This window comes from Nicotiana tabacum, chromosome 10 (genome assembly GCF_000715075.1).
Source record: "Nicotiana tabacum cultivar K326 chromosome 10, ASM71507v2, whole genome shotgun sequence".
NCBI classification, from domain to species: Eukaryota; Viridiplantae; Streptophyta; class Magnoliopsida; order Solanales; family Solanaceae; genus Nicotiana; species Nicotiana tabacum.
In genome coordinates, this window is record NC_134089.1 from 17,322,986 (window position 1) to 17,340,676 (window position 17,691).

At 40.8% G+C, this 17,691-nt stretch overlaps 2 protein-coding genes across 2 annotated transcripts; one reads left to right on the plus strand and one right to left on the minus strand.

Moving 5' to 3' along the window:
* Positions 1 to 8,395: 8,395 nt before the first annotated feature.
* LOC107821918 (uncharacterized) lies at positions 8,396 to 9,968 on the minus strand. Its single transcript, XM_075223663.1, has 5 exons — positions 9,791 to 9,968; positions 9,503 to 9,669; positions 9,060 to 9,431; positions 8,886 to 8,957; positions 8,396 to 8,776 (listed from the first exon to the last, which is right to left on the minus strand). The coding sequence occupies exons 1-5, from the start codon at positions 9,966 to 9,968 to the stop codon at positions 8,396 to 8,398; spliced, it is 1,170 nt and encodes a 389-aa protein (XP_075079764.1).
* A 6,238-nt stretch (positions 9,969 to 16,206) lies between these two features.
* Positions 16,207 to 17,058, plus strand: LOC142165014 (uncharacterized). The gene is made up of 2 exons (XM_075223664.1): positions 16,207 to 16,349; positions 16,554 to 17,058. Exons 1-2 carry the CDS (start codon positions 16,207 to 16,209, stop codon positions 17,056 to 17,058), a joined length of 648 nt encoding a protein of 215 aa, XP_075079765.1.
* The last annotated feature ends 633 nt before the right edge of the window (positions 17,059 to 17,691 follow it).

Here is a 17,691-nt window from a genome sequence, read left to right on the forward strand (position 1 = left end):
CATCTAGTTGACTTTTCCAACTTAAGCTTTCTCAAAAGAGACTAAGTGTCTCAAACCTCACCAAAACCTTTCCGAACCCGAGCCAACCAACCCAATCACACCATAACCGGTAGACAAAGCAATAAGAAGCAGAAATGGGGAAAACGGAGCGGTAACTCATGAGACAACTGGTTGGTTGTCACATCCTCCCCCTCTTAAACAAATGTTTGTCCTCGAACGAGTCAAGAAACATAACTGAAGCCTCAAACAGGTAAGGATATTGGCTCTGTATCTCCCGCTCGGTCTCCCAGGTAGCCTCCTCTACGACCCGACCTCTCCACTGCACTTTCACTAAAGCTATATTCTTTGACCTTAACTTTCGAACCTGACGCCCCAAAACAGTTACTGGCTCCACATCATAAGTCAAATCATCATCTAAATACACTGTGCTGAAATCCAAAACATGAGACGGATCCCCAATATACTTCTGGAGCATAGAAACATGAAATACCAGATGCACACTTGACAAGCTGGGTGGCAAAGCAAGCTCATAAGCCACATCCCCAATCCTCTGAAGCACCTCAAAAGGCCCAATGAACTGAGGACTCAATTTACCCTTCTTCCCAAACCTCATAACACCCTTCATGGGCGAAACCCTCAACAGAACCTTCTCACCAACCATGTAGGACACATCTCGAATCTTCCCGTCAGCATAACTCTTTTATCTCGACTGCGCTGAACGAAGCCTACCTGAATTACCTTCACCTTTTCTAATGCATCTGGCACCAAGTCTATCCCCAATAGCTTAGCCTCACCCGGCTCGAACCAACCAACTGGAGATCTACACTGCCTCTCATATAAAGCCTCATATGGAGCCATCTGAATACTCGAATGGTAGCTGTTGTTATAAGCAAACTCTACAAACGGTAGAAACTGATCCCATGAGCCTCCGAAATCAATGACACAAGCACGCAACATATCATCTAATATCTGAATAATGTGCTCGGACTGCCCGTCCGTCTGAGGGTGAAAAGTTGTGCTCAACTCAACCTGAGTACCCAACTCCCGTTGCACACACCTCTAAAACTGCAATGTAAACTGAGTGCCCCTATCTGAAATGATGGAAATTGGGACACCATGCAAACAGACAATTTCCCGGATATAGATCTCTGCCAACCGCTCTGAAGAGTAGGTAGTACACACAGGAATGAAGTGCGCGGACTTGGCCAGCCGATCCACAATCACCCAAATAGCATCAAATTTCTTCAAAGTCCGTGGGAGTCCAACTACAAAATCCATAGTGATCCTCTCCCACTTCCACTCCAGAATATCCATATGCTGAAGTAAGCCACCCAGTCTCGGATGCTCATATTTCACCTGCTGACAATTGAGACACCGAGCCACAAATCCCACAATGTCCTTCTTCATTCTCCTCCACCAATAATGCTACCTCAAATCCTGATACATTAGGCACCCGGATGAATGGAATACCGCGAGCTATGGGCCTCCTCCAGAATCAAGTCTCGAAGCCCATCCACATTAGGCACACATATCCGTCCATGCATCCTCAACACCCCATCATCACCAATAGTCACATCCCTGGCATCATCGTGTTGAACTCTGTCCTTAAGGACAAGCAAATACGAATCATCATATTGGCGCTCTTTGATGCGATCATATAAGGAAGATCGAGAAATCACACACGCCAATACCCGACTGGGCTCCGAAATATCTAACCCCACGAACCGATTGGCCAAAGCCTGAACATCAACTACAAGAGGTCTCTCCCCAACTGGAATGTATGCCAAACTCCCCATACTCACCGGCTTTCGGCTCAAAGTATCGGACACCACATTGGCCTTCCTCGGATGGTACAATAGAGTGATATCATAATCCTTTAGAAACTCTAACCATCTCTACTGCCTCAAATTGAGATCCTTCTGTTTGAATGCGCGCTGGAGGCTACGATGATCAGTAAACACCTCACAAAACACACCATACAAATAATGCCTCCAAATCTTCAACGCGTGAACAATGGCAGCCAATTCCAAATTATGAACGGGGTAGTTCTTCTCATGGGGCTTCAACTGGCGAGAAGCATAAGCAATAACTCTACCCTCCTGCATCAATACACACCCAATACCAACTCTCGAAGCATCACAATACACGGTATATGAACCTGAAGTTGATGGCAAAACTAACACTGTAGTTGTGGTCAAGGCTGTCTTGAGCTTCTAAAAGCTCTCCTCACACTCATCCAACCATACAAATGAAGCACCCTTCTGAGTCAACTTGGTCAGGGGCGACGCAATAGATGAGAATCCCTGAACACACCGGCAATAATAGCCTACCAAATCAAGAAAGCTGCGAATCTCTGTGGCTGAGGACGGTTTGGGCCAACTCTGAACCACCTCTATCTTCTTCGGATCAACCTAATTTCCCTTACCGGACACCACGTGCCCCAAGAAAGCCATTGAACTGAGCCAAAACTCACACTTGGAGAATTTTGCATAAAGTTTCTCCTCCCTCAATCTCTGCAACACCACTTTCAAATGCTCCGCGTGCTCTTCCTGACTACACGAATACACCAGAATATCATCAATGAAGACTATAACAAACGAGTTAAGATAAGGCCGAAACACGTTGTTCATCAAATGCATAAATACTGCTGGGGCATTGGTCAATCCAAAAGACATTACCAAGAACTCATAATGACCATATTAGGTCCTGAAAGCCGTCTTAAGAATATTCGAGTCCCTGATCTTCAGCTGGTGATAACCTGAATGGAGATCAATCATGGAGAACACTCTCTCTCCCTGAAACTGGTCGAATAAATCATCAATGCGAGGAAAAGGATACTTGTTCTTAACTATTACTTTGTTCAACTGTCTATAATCAATGCACATCCTCATTGTGCTATCCTTCTTCTTCACAAATAGAACCGGTGCACCCCAAGGCGACACACTAGGCTGAATGAATTCCTTATCAAGGAGTTCCTGAAGCTGCTCATTTAACTCATTTAACTCCGCTGGTGCCATACGATACGGCGGAATAGAAATGGGTTGAGTGCCCGGCACCAGGTCAATACCAAAATTAGTATCCCTGTTTGGTGGCATGTCCGGTAGGTCTGCAGGAAACACGTCGGGAAAATCCCTCACAACTGGAACAGAATCAATAATGGGAGTCTCTGCACTGACATCCCTCACAGAGGCTAGATACAAAAGACAACCCTTCCCAATCATACGTTGGGCCTTCAAGAACGAGATTAGCCTACTGGGAACATAATCAGTCAAACCTCGGCACTCAATCCGTGGCACACCCGGTATAGCCAATGTGACTGTCTTAACATGACAGCCTAAGATAGCACGACACGAAGATAGCCAATCCATGACCAAAATAACATCGAAATCCACCATACATAATAATAAAAGATCCACTTTGGTCTCCAGACCCCCAATAGTCACCACACATGACCAGTACACACGGTCTACAATAACAGTATCGTCTATCGGAGTAGATACATGAACATGTGAAATAAGAGACTCATGGGGCGTATCCAAATAACGAGCAAAGTATGATGACACATAAGAAAAGGTGGAACCGCGATCAAATAATACAAAGGCATCTCTGTGGAAGACTGAAACAATAACTGTAATAACAGCATCGAAAGCAATAGCATGGGTCTAGCTATAAGTGCATAGAAATGGGCCTGACCGCCACCTGATCGACCTCTCCCTCTAAGGCGACCCCTAGCTGACTGATCTTCACCCCTAGCTGGGTGGGTGGGTGGTAATGAAGTAGCTGGCGCTGAAGCTGATGGTTGACTCCTTTGCTGAGATGAACCCACAAGATGACGAGGACACTACCTCCACATATGACCCATCTTTCCACACTCATAGCAACTCCCGAGTGCTGGAGACGAGGATTGAAGGGAACCCCTAGCACCGGAATGAGTAGCAGATACACCTGGCATAGAATAGCCTTGAACTAATGGAGCACGGGACGAACTCTGAGTTGGAAGGGCACTAAGTGATGATTGGCCCTGATGAGAACTGTGAGAACCATGACTTGATGACGCCCCATGATAACCTGGGCGAGCTGGCTGAGCATGCCTAAATGGACGGCCTCGGCCGTGCTGAAACTGATCTCTCGAAGGAGCACCACTATAACTACCAGATCCTAGAGGCCTCTTGGCCTCCCTCTCCTCTTGCTCCTGGCGATGAAATGAATCAATCTGATGAGCAATGTCTACAACCTCCTCAAAAGTAGCACCAGTCACCCTCTCTGGTCATGAGAATACGAAGCTGATAAGTGAGGCCATTAACAAACCTCCTAATCCTCTCTCTATCTGTCGAAACCAACCAAATCGCATGACGAGCTAACTCGGAGAACCTCATCTCATACTGCATCACAATCATCTCTCCCTGATGCAACCACTCAAACTGCCTACGCAGCTCCTCTCTACGAGACTATGGCACATACTTCTCCAAAAAGAGAACGGAGAACTACTGCCAGGTAAGGGGTGCTGCACCAATGGGCCTACACCTCTCAAAAGCCTTCCACCAAGTGAAGGCAGCTCCAGAAAACTGATAAGTAGTGAAAGCGACCCCGCTGGTCTCCAGAATACCCGTTGTACGAAGTATCCTCTGAAACTTATCCAAGAAACCCTAGGCATCCTCGCCCTCTTCACCGCCAAAAGTCGGAGGCTGAAGTCTACCAAACCTCTCCAACCTATGTTGCTCTTCCTTTGGCATGGCAGGAACTACATAGTCCTAAGCAGCTGCAATCGGCTGGGCTGGAAGTGCCCTCAGTATCTGAAGGCCCTGCACGACCTGCTTAGGTATGCGTGCAGCGGGAGTCTGATTGCCTCCCCCGGCCTGAGAAGTTGCTACATCTGTAGTAACTGAGACCGCCTGAGCTAGGCCAATGCATATTGATAGAATCTGAGCCAAGGCCTCCTAAAGACCCGGAATCACAATGGGCACAGCTAGTGCCTGAGTTGGTGCTGCTGGAGCGTCCGCAACTAGGACCTGATCCTGAACTGGGGCGGGTGGAGGATCTGTAGGTGCTGCCCTAGCTACTATGTGGGACATACCCTTGCCCCTACTGTGACCACGACCGCATCCTCGGCCTCTGGTGGCCACAGCTGGTGGTACTGGTAGTCGTCCATCCTGACCGGTAGCGCGTGTCCTTACCATCTGTGAGAGAATAGAATAACAGAAGTTTAGTACTCGGATCAACACATTCGCACAACAAGAATTTCAAGAATATGAAGTTTTTTCTAAAGGTTTTGCAGCCTCTCGAGGATAAATAGAGATGTCTCCGTACCAATCCGTGAGACTCTACTAAACATGCTCATGACTCGTAAGACCTATGTAACCTAAGCTCTGACACTAACTTGTCACGACCCTAAACCTGGACCCGTCATGATGGCGCCTCTCGTGAAGACAAGGCCAGTCGACACACTTCCAATTCATTTTTAAGCAATTATAATTATAAATATTAAGACTTTAACATAATAAAATCCCAAAATAAGGTGAATACTATAGTTGAGGAATAGACATAGCCCGACATCGGGGTGTCACCAGTCATGAGCATCTATAGTAATACTACAAGTCTGAAATAGTTTACTCAACTATTACATAACTAAAATGAAATAAAATAAGATAGAGGGAGAAGCACTAGGCTGGGAACACCGAGCAACTACCTAGTGTAACTCCGAATCTATTGGAAGCTCTCAACCCTCGCAAGCAGGACCTGAAGCGCCTGAATCTGCACACGGGGTATAGGGAGTAAAGTGAGTACTCCAACTCAGTGTATAATAATAATAAATGCAGACTGAGAAATAAGAAATCACGTAAAGGCACATCAGCAGGCTATAAAGAAGCAGTAAAAGCCAGTAAAAGCAATGAAACAGTGAAAATATGTAAAGTCACTTAAGTTCAGTTTAAGCTTCTTAAAATTTGCCTTTTTAAACAGTTAAGCAAGTAAAAAAATAGGCAACTAATAAAGGTAAACACATAAAGAACTGCCCCTCGGGCACAATACCAACAGAATCAGCCCCTCGGGCAACATATGGAACAATACCAGCCCCTCGGGCTCTATCTCATATCACAATGGGTACCCGCGCTCACTGGGGGTATGCAGACTCCTAGAGGGGCCCCTAACGGTCCAAGCGCAATATCAAGCCATCTCGTGGCATAATCACATAGGCTCTCGGCCTCATATCAATAAGCCACCTCGTGGCATACAAATCTCAGGCCCTCGGTGTTATAATCATAATCAGGTATTTCCTCACATCGTAGGCCCTCGGCCTTACTCAGTCAGAATCTCACAAGCCACTCGGGCAACAGTAAAACATGATGCTCAGCCCAAAATGTCATTTACAATATCATTTTAAGTATTAAAGCAGAGTAAACATGGTTGGGTTATGAAAACAGTAGAATATAGCATGACTGAGTTCAAGTATAAAGTCAAAATAGTGGGGAAATATCAGTAATAATCCCCTAAGGGTCCAAATAGTTGGCACGAGGCCCAAATATGGCATTCAGCCCAAAACATGATGATAACAAATAGTTTTCAATCAAATACGCGATAAAACAATCATTCAGGATGGACTAAGTCACAATCCCCAATGGTGCCCGACCCCACGCTCGTCATCTAGCATGTGTGTCACCTCAATATAGCACCATGATGTGAAATCCGGGGTTTCATACCCTCGGGACAACATTTAAAATCATCACTCACCTCAATCCTATCCAAACTCTAGCCTGCTATGCCTTTGCCCCTCGAATCGGCCTCCTCTCGTGTCGAATCTATCCAAAATCAGAATCACAGCGTCAAAATATGCTAAGGGAACGAAGCCCAAGCGAAAATAATCAATTTACGACATAAATCCCGAAATTACCAAACCTGACCCCCGGGCCCATGTCTCGGAATTCGATAAAATTCACATCAATAGATTCCTTATCTCCCCACGAGTTTATACATATCAAAAGTACCAAATCCGACCACAAATGACCCCTCAAATCCTCAAGTCTAGGTCTCCAATACCAAGCCCTAGTTTCCCAAATTTTTAACCCTTAAATTCCATTAATTACAGATCTAATCCGTGAAATAATACCATAGGATTGATTATTGGACTCAAAAATCTTACCTCCAGACGATATCCCTTGATTCCCTCTTCAAAATCACCCCAAAAGCTCCAAAACCGACTTGAAAATGTGAAGAACAACTCAAAAATTGCGAAGGATTTCTTCTATACCTTATGGCCCAGGGATTCCGCACATGTGGCCAATTCCCTGCTTCTGCGATACCGCTTTTGCGGTCAATGAACAGCTTATGCAGTTTTTGACTTATGCCCCAAACGCCGCATCTGCGATGCATTGCCCGCACCTGCGCCATCGCAGGTGCAGCTCCTCAGCCGCTTCTGCAGCTCCAGCCTTCCTAGGCCCTTTCCACTTCTGCAACTCCTACTTCGCTTCTGCGAGACTGCACCTACGGTCCCCTAGCTGTTGGTGCGGTTATGATAGCAAATGGGAAAACTTTAGTTGCCACAACCCAACTTCAATCTTCCGTCAACCATCCGAAATCATCCCGAGGCCCCCAGGACCTCAACCAAAAGTACAAACACATCATAAATTACCACCCAAACTTATACCAATCTTCAAATACTTCAAACAACATCGAATCAACCAAAACACACAAGATTTAAGCCTAAGCTTCCAAAATCTTCCAAATTACGCTTTTGATCAAAAAGTATTCCAAACCACGTCCGAATGACCTAAAATTTTGCACACACATACCAAATGACCCAATGGAACTACTACAACTCTTAGAATTTCATTCTAACACTATCTAAATCTCACCTATCAATCGGAATACGCCAAAATTTCAATTTCGCTAATTCAAGCCTAAATCTACTCTGGACCTCCAAAACACATGTCGATCACGCTCCTAAGTCTCAAATCACCTCCCGAAGCTATACAAACCCTCGGAACTCACATCTGAGCCTATAACATATAAGTCAACATCCAGTTGACTTTTCCAACTTAAGCTTCTCAAAAGAGACTAAGTGTCTCAAACCTCACCAAAACCTTTCCGAACCCGAGCCAACCAACCCAATCATACCTAGAACCGATAGACAAAGCAATAAGAAGCAGAAATGGAGAAAATAGAGCGATAACTCATGAGATGACTGGCCGGGTCGTCACAATTTTAAATGATAGATCAAATATTTATTTATATCTAAAATTCAAATGACATTCTGCATTGATATAGTTCTTGATATATTGGATTTTTCTAAATATCTATGATATTCAGCAAAATAAAATAACAAGTAATTTTAAGTTTGATATATTTCATTCTCTCTTTGGATTATTTCTACAAGTTTCCTGTTGTGACCTTCTTCTCCCCACTATCCACATGAAATCGATATTTTTTGTTCCCTTTCAGATATTGGCTTGCACATCCCCTTCCTTGGCCTTCCTATTCTTTTAGTCACGTATGGTGGCAAGACCTTTTCATCTAGAACTTCTGCGGGAATTTTCCATGTGCTTTTATCAGGAACCAGATAAATTAGAATTTCATAGGTCTTCAATAGGTACTTCCTGGTGTAGTACACCGAGCAATACTCAGTATGATCAATGTATTTGTATTTTAATATTGCCCGAGCATGTGCACATGACAACTCACCCAACTGAAACCTTCTACAGCTGCAAGTACGATCTTTTAGGAACACCATTCTCTGCTTACCCTTATCTAGTACTGAATATAAGTAACTCGCCAAAGGGGTCACCTACAAAATTTATCAACTATCATCAGTGGTGACAAAACAGATGCTCTCAAAATACATATACTAGAGAGCCTACAAGATTTAAAATAGCGTAATATCATGTCAAACCAACCAATATTTCAACAGTGGGATAGACATAGATGCTACAGTACATTGAAAGCCTTTGCTTTTGTACATGTGGACACTAGTTTAACAGAATCACACAAAGAGTTCAAGATATAACAGATCCATGAATTCGACATGATTACATATTATATGCACAAGTATCTACAGATTCCAGTCATACCTTCATCCGATGTGACAATTCGAGATTGTCCATCAGCATTGTATCATATCTTTTCCCAAGATCAGTAAATGACTCTATTTTATTCTTTTTGTTTGTAACATTCCATCGTCCGATCAATTGCCTTATGTACTCCAGCAAAGGCAGTACTGGGAGTTCCCTAGCAACCTTGAGTGCTGCATTAATCGACTTCACAATGTTTGAAGTCATTATCAATGTTCTGTTGACAATGGAATGTGCTCTGGACCATCTTTCATACCCAACGTTCATTAAGTAATCTTTGACCCACTTATCAATTTTCTCTACCTCTGCCATGTGGTAATCAAACTTCTCAATTGTGTATGCTTTGGCTATAGAAAAGAATATGTCTTTGAGCTGCAAATGGTTCTTGTTGTAATTTTTTTTACATTATTCCATAGGTGCAATATGAAGACACAGTGAGGTACTTGTGGATACAATGTTGCCACTGCATTTTTAATGCCTTCATTCTTGTCCAAGACTATGCACATTCCCTCCCTTTCCCCAAATGCATCCTTGAACCTCGCGAAAAAACAGTCCCAGGAAGCATTATTCTCTGAATCTACTATGGCATATGCGAGTGGTAGGATACTACCTAATAAATTGAATCATATAAACATGTGTGAGTATATACATGAACACACACACACAAATCATATAAACATATTTGAGTATATACATGAATAATATATATACATTATTTTTCTTATTTTTACCTGCTAGATCTTGTGTGGATGCTATCAATAATGTTCCTCTGTATGTCGATTTAAGAAAGGTTCCATCTACAAGAACAACCAGTTTGCAATACTGCCATTCTTTTATAGATGGATATAGTGCAACGAAAGCATACATGAACATGTCTTCCTCTGTTTTTTTCAAACTTACCACCGACATAGGATTTGTAAGAACCAACATATAAAACTAGCTTGGTAGCTTTTCATATGATTCGCTCGGGTTCCCTCTCAGTAGTTGAACTGCATATTCCTTCGATCTCCATGCTTGCATTGTGTCATTTGAAGACCATACTGCTTGTTCATGTCTCCAATTATGTCACTAGGAGTGTATATTATTTTGGGGTCTTTATATTTGTCTATCAGAAGACTGCCGATGAGTTTTGCAGTAGCTTGACGTTGTACGTAAGATCTGTCTTTCAGCGGGCATGAGTGCAGTTTGCTGAAATTTCTGACCTTGAAAAGTTTTGCTTTTTTCAGGCTCGAAGACTTAAAATACCAATCACAGTTGTTGTTGATGCATACTAGGCAGTACCTGCGACAAAGATATAAACTTTTCCATTAATAAATAGCACGACATGAAATACAATGATATATAGTGATACACACTGCCATCAACAATACCAGATGAAAAAATACAATGACTATACAGTACTAGATGGTGACAACCACAACTTAAAAGTGTACAGCCACAGACTTACAAGCAGCAACTAATTTTCTGCATAATTATGCTTCTAACATCCACTATTATATACATTGAGATACATAATTATACAGTAAATATTTTGATACATGCTTTCACTTGATCTATGCACCTTAAACTGAAAATTTTCCTTTACTGCCAAGTGCTTCAAGACTTTGACTATCGTAGCCTTGTCTTTATAAATTTGACCTTCTTCTACATCTATGTATTGAGGGTCAGTTAATATTGTATTTTCATCAGATTATGTATCCTGTCTAGAGTTGTGCATAATTTGGTAAATACCGAATTACCATACCGAAACTGAAAATTTTGGTATTTGGTATACGGTATTTTGGCATTTGGTATGGTATTTGGTTTAAGTTTTAAAAAAATTGGTATTAGGTATGGTATTTGGTATTTTAAAATAAAATACCGAAATACCGATACCGTACCGAAATATATATTATATTACACAAAACACATATTATCAATTATAACATAAATATAAAAAATCTAAAATTTTACTTTCCTTTATTTTCTAAGTTCATCAATTAACTCTAAACAAGTAACAAGATATTTCTAATGATCAAATATTCTTTTATGTACAATTTTCTCTATTTGGATCGATATTTGCTAGTTTAGGACAAAAATTTTGTCAACAAACATTTCCAGTTTTGTATTTTTGAGTACTTTAACAAAGAGTATTAGAGTCTATCGCTCTATGCACTAGTTAATATTCAAACTGAATAAATCGAAGTTACCGAACCGAATAAACCAAAACCGGAAGGAGAAAAAGTGAACCATACCGAATTTAATTAGGTACGGTATTGGTATAGGATTTTAAGAAACCGAATACCGAAAATACCGAACCGAAATGTCTAAATACTATACCGTACCGATCGACGAACACCCCTAATCCTGCCAGTCTTCTCCATCCCCAAACTCGATAATATTAATTGTATCGCCATTGTATCTCTCCTCTCTAATTGAGCTTTGTCCACATTCTGAGGAAATCATAGTAGAATTTGAATTGTAGCAGATTATGTCCATATCCCTTTCACTCAATGTTATAGAAACGGGATACATTGTAAATTCCGAGCTTTTTTTTAGCTCAAGATATACACATACACCCATACTATTGTGTATCACTATTGGTAGAGAACTATTTTGAACAGTGTATTTGATTTCAATAACATTCAATGAAGTCTCTATCATAAGTTGTTTCGAAATTATGTCTACAAAATCTTCAAAACTTATATTTGGAGTAACTATTACAACATCTGCATTGTGATCTACAAAGTTGTTGTCAACATTCCATCAGCCACCATACCGGATAAAAATTGGTAAATTTGCCATTGAAGTAGCTGAAATTAGGTCAAACATCATTAATTCCTTGATTGATTTTGATTGTAGTGCGCAGTTCCTTCTACACAGAACCGCGAAAGATGTATTGATCGATTTTGAGTGAAATTTGGAGCTCTTTTGGAGAATTTTTTGGGAGATAATGTCGTGATATACAGAGGGAGAAAATATCGTGATCTGTTAAATTGATACGCTTGAAAAACGGGAAAGGAAGGAAGATCTTTAGCGTGATTCTTGGATGGAAGAATCCTTCCTTGCGCGTATCTCTAATTTTGGGATACTTTTGGTAAGTGTGTAATTTTGGGCTCGAGGTTGGTAAGTTTGTGTTTGAATTGTCTATTTCTGTACTTTTCCTTAAAAAGAAACCAAACAAAATAATTGTCATTGTAATAGAAAACTTCAAAAGATAGTGAGCATTTTTTACACTATTTGTACATTGAAATGTGACCGTGTAAACACGACAAAAAAACTTAATAGTATCAGATTTTATAATCTAATGAATGTATAATGCTTGTCTTTACATATGTTATCACTAAACGATAATCAATTAATACACATTCATAACCCAATTTACCACTTAATCATGATAAATTAATATAATTTGATATAAAAATCAAACACATATATTAAACCCCTAGAGGCTATAGAGAACTTTTTGTATTTAAAAATAATCAATAATCTCAATAATGCCAGATAATATAGTTGGTAAAATGATACGTTAGTGCACTCTAAAATATATTCACATAATGGTGTCACTTTAACAACACTCAATGTGAACGAGTTAGAACCTTTTGGAAGATGTATAATGGATCACCCTAATGGCTTTTACTAATGATTGCATACTACCATGATTAAATAATAAATTAGAGTGAGAATATTTTAATTAACTATAGTTTAGTGATAATCATATATATAAAAATATGTGCAAATCTTATATTCATTAAATTGATGTAAACATACAGTACATATAAATTTTTATCCGCAAGATATTGACTAACAATGTGGGTGCTATTAATTTGAAGGGAAAACTAAGCGACACATCAAATATATACCCTGTATTTATCATTCGTTGATATACTTTCAACAAATTTATCATTCGTAGCTATATTTGAATTTTACAGCAAATCCATGAAATAAGAGATTAATTGATTTAAACTGAAAGAAGAGAGCAACAAGCACTCGTAGCTCAGTCGGTTAAAGCACCAGCTTAGTTAGCATGGGTTTTGAGTTCAACTCGCAATAAGTTCTGCTTTATGTATTTTCAACTCGCAATAAATTCTGTTTTATGTATTTCTTCTTGGTTGTAGAGTTCATGTAACACCCCGTAAATTCGGCTTAGGTATGAATGTGTTAAATGAGTAGTAATGTTATATCTTGGACATGTGAAGTTCTATTGGTATGAGCATGGGTGGAAATAGTTATTTTAGAATCAAGACGAAGAGTAAGGTGTATAAGATTCGATAAAATCTATTAAGTTTACAAAAGGTCTGTCTTGCAGCAGGATTTAGTGAAATGTGTAAAATATTTGGGAAAACTCAAAACATGAAAGTTGTAGGCCATTGAAATAGATTTCCAACTATATATTGTGGAGACCAAATGGATCTCTGTGCAAAAAGTTATGTGCGTTTTACAGAATAGTGCAAAATATGCGCGTCCAGGTGTGCGCTCGGAGGGTCACGTGCGTGGCCGCGCACTTGTAGCAGTGCTACTGCAATTTTGTGCGGTCAGGTGCGCGGTCAGGCCTTCAGGTGCACGAGGGGGAGCACTTGGGGGGCATTTTAAAGCCCTACTTTGTCCCCCACAACCCCAAAACACAAACACTTGCTCTAGAAAGGGAAGCTCTCAATAACCTAACTCCTTAAAGGTCCCACCACCATCCAAGGTAAGTTCTAATAGCGATTCTAAGTTAATTTCAACTTTCCAACATCTTATTAACATGGGTAAACCCTCCATATAATTAGATATTCGATTAGGACATCATTGTTGAGAGGAGGAACCTTAAAACTAGAATCCAAGGGATTGAACTTCAAAAAGGTAATGTCTTCACCCTATAATTGATTCTAGCATTGGATTAATGATTATAGACTCTAGTTCATTGAGATATGAGTTGACGAGTTTGATAGAATAGCATGGCTATAGGTTTGGGTTGTTTATTGTTGATTATTGGTTAAGGGTATTGTTTACCTTATGGGTGATAAAGAATGATGTTGATTATAACTATTCGAGACTTTAGAAACACCATTAATGGGTTATTGGGTGTAGAAACACCATTAATAAAGAGTATGAAGCTTTATTCTCACCAAGTATTTGATAAAATGCTTAAGTGACCAAAATATGAGTATCATAGCTAATATGGAATCCCTTTGACTTGTATTACTATAGATTAAAGCTAAAAGGGTTGACAAACATTGTATTACGCTCAGGAGCAGGAAGTTAAGGTATGTGGGCCTAACTCTCTACATTTGGGAATGTTTATGTTTCTCCTTATGTCTCATTATTATGACTATTACAAATTTCCTCAGAAAGTAATTATGCCTCAGTTCCATGAATAGTTGTAGAACTTCAAGTCTCTAGATGATGTGGTTTCATAATTCATTCAATATCCCATGAGTCTCAGTTATGACATATCATTTTATTACGAATACACATTCCAGTTGATTCTTATTCGGCAGTTCAGTATTATGTAAGTCAGTATGTTTCGGTATTTTAGTATCATGTATTGCATCATGATTATCAGTTCCTTATTTTAAATCCTAAATCTCGAATACCTGTATTTGGGCCTGAGACTAGTTTATGTTTTATGAATCATTGGGCATGAGGCCGTAGTTATGTATACGTATACTTAGGCCCGAGGTCGTAGCTTGTGCACATATATATATTGGGCCTGAGGCCATAGTTTATCAGAAAAACAGGTTGTTCATCATTCATAAGAGGGAGTATTCATATCCTTACTTTCTTGTTCAGTTTATCAGTTAGCAGTTCAGTTTCAGTTTCAGTATTTACAATTCTTTCCTTCATTTGTTTTATATACCAGTGCAATTCAAATGTACTAACGTCCTTTTTTGCCCGGGTCTTGCATCTCGCGATGCAGGTAGCGATTTATAGGTTGACGATTCTGCTTGCTAGGACATCTCGTATCAGCTATTGGTGAGCCCTAGTCTTTCGGGGCATTATCCCTCTCTCTTTCAGTCCTTATAGTATTTCAGTTAATAAGGTATATCGGGGACCTTATCCCCATAAACAGTTAGCATTTTTAGTATTATTTAGCGGCTTCGTAGGCTATAACCCAGTCAATCAGATATTAATAGGCTTTTATGTGTTAGCCTTGTCGGCTACTCATTTATACTTGCAAACTTTTTCAGTATTCTCCGTATCTATGATATTTCAGTCAGGCTCTTTAGTAGATCATCATGTTATATATTTACATCTAGCTTACATTTATACCACATGTTGATCCAGCCATACAGTTGGTTCGCTCGGTCGCATAAAGCCAGGCACCGAGTGTCGTGTTACGCCTATGCCATGGTTTGGGGCGTGATAAAGCTTGATATCAGAGCCCTAGGTTTAGGAGTCTTAGGGAGTCTATGAAGTCGTGTCTAATGGGGTCACTTTTATGTGTGTGTGCGCGCGCCACATGTGTAAACAATTGACCACCAAGACATTAAGGATTGTTTCATTTCTTTCATACTCTAGATTGTGCAGTTAGAGCTATGCTTTCAGGAATCTTTCTAACTCGTGCGAATTGTGTATTTCAGATAAATGCCTGCAAAAAGAAAGTACACTAGAAGGGCCTCAACTACTAGCCAGGGGGTTACGACTAATGTTGCTCAGGAGGAGGACACTCCGGCCCATGGGGTTGCATCGGGCTAGTGCCCAGTGCTTCAGACATGGATGTTAGAGGAGCTATCCAGTTGCTCACCTAGATTGTTGCTACTCAAGCTCAAAGGCAGGGAACAAGTCTTGTTCATGAGACAAGTAGTTCCAGGTCTAAGGAATTCCTCAACATGAAACCTCCAGTCTTCACAGGGTCCAAAAAGGATAAGGATCTGCAAAACTTCATTGATGAGGTTCAGAAGATATTTCGAGTGATGTATGCTACAGACACTAAGGCAGTAGAGCTTGATGCGTACCAGCTGAAGGATGTTGCCAACACTTGGTATGAAATATGGGAAGAGTCCCGAGGGGAGGATGTGGCTCCTGCAACTTGGAAGGAGTTTGTAGATGCGTTTCTTGAGCATTTTCTACTCACTGAGGTCTTGGAAGCTAAGGCTTTGGAGTTTGAGAGACTTAGATAGAATGATATGAGTGTGAATGAGTACTACTCAAGTTCGTCTCTCTGGCTAAGTATGCTCCGAAAATGGTACGTGATATGAGGGCTAGAGTTAGGCGGTTTGTATTGGGGCTTTCAGATGACTTGTTTTCTGATACGAATATAGCTGCTCAGAACAATTACATGACCATTACTAAGATGGTTACCTTTGTTCAAGGGAACGAAGACAGGTTGAAAGAAGAAGAACGACTATAGAGAGAGAAGGACAGGGAATTCAGTAAGAGAGCTAAGTCTGCAGGAAATTTCAGCCATGGGGTATCTCAAGCAGGAGGCAATCGCCAGTTCTTCAGGAAATAAAAATCAGGACCTGCTCCATCTTCAGCTAGTGCACCAGTTCAGAGGTCCAATTTTAACAAGAAAAACCAAAATTTCAGAGCAACAGGCTCACAGTCACAGGCTAGTGTGGGCTACAGAGACGTTGAGTACCCTACTTGCAACACGTGTGGTAAGAAGCATCCAGGGGTGTGTCGTTTGGGCACAAATGGTTGCTTTGGGTGCAGTCAGCAAGGCCACTTCTTTAGGGATTGTCCATCAATAAAGCAGAACAATGGAGGCAATGTAGCTCAGTCCACTAATTCAGCAGCCCCTCATAACTCTCAGGCCCATCAAGGGCGTGGTGCAGCAAAGTCTAGTAATGTAGGCGGTGGTCAAAACCGTTTGTATGCACTGGAAGGCCGTCAGGATACGGAGGCTCGTGGAGATGTTGTCACAGGTATGCTAACCATATTCACTTTTGATGTCTACGCTCTTATAGATCCAGGATCCACCCTATCTTATGTAACCCCAAATATTCCTAAGAAATTTGGGATAGAACCAGAAAAGTTGTGTGAACCTTTTGAAGTGTCCACTCCAGTTGGAGAATCAGTTATATCAAGATGAATCTATAGGATATGTCCAGTCAAAGTGTATCATCGTCTTACTATAGCAGACTTAGTAGAATTGGAGATGGTAGACTTTGATGTGATCATGGGCATGGATTGGTTAGAGTCCTGTTATGCCATAGTGGGTTGTAGAACCAAAATAGTAAGTTTTGAATTTCCCGGTGAACCAGTCTTAGAATGGAAGAGTGATGCAGTAACACCTAGGGGTAGGTTTATTTCTTATCTTAAAGCCAGAAAGATGATCTCCAAATGGTATATATATCACCTGGTTCGAGTTAAGGATGCAGATGCTTAGATTCCCACTCTCTAGTCGATACCAATTGTAAATGAGTTCCTAGAACTATTTCCCGAAGATCTTCCTGGAATCTCTCCAGATAGAGAGATTGACTTTGGAATTGATCTACTTCCAGGCACTAAGCCGATATCTGTCTCACCTTATAGAATGGCTCCAACGGAGTTGAAAGAGCTAAAAGTCCGGTTGAAAGATCTTCTAGATAAGGGATTTATAAGGTCAAGTGTCTCACCTTGGGGCGCACCGGTGTTGTTTGTCCGAAAGAAGGATGGGTCTTTGTGCATGTGCATTGGCTATCATCATTTGAATAAAGTCACCATTGTGAGCACGTGATTTTTG

Excerpts from the sequence above, each read along its gene's own strand:
- LOC107821918 (XM_075223663.1), bottom strand. The coding sequence starts at position 9,968 with ATGTCGGTGGTAAGTTTGAAAAAAACAGAGGAAGACATGTTCATGTAT. Across the intron at positions 9,670-9,790 it reads ATCCACACAAGATCTAGCAG|GTAGTATCCTACCACTCGCA; the intron begins GTAAAAATAAGA and ends TCAATTTATTAG. Across the intron at positions 8,958-9,059 it reads AATTGTCACATCGGATGAAG|TGTCCACATGTACAAAAGCA; the intron begins GTATGACTGGAA and ends CTGTTAAACTAG.
- LOC142165014 (XM_075223664.1), top strand. The coding sequence starts at position 16,207 with ATGGTACGTGATATGAGGGCTAGAGTTAGGCGGTTTGTATTGGGGCTT. Across the intron at positions 16,350-16,553 it reads GTTCAAGGGAACGAAGACAG|AGCAACAGGCTCACAGTCAC; the intron begins GTTGAAAGAAGA and ends CCAAAATTTCAG.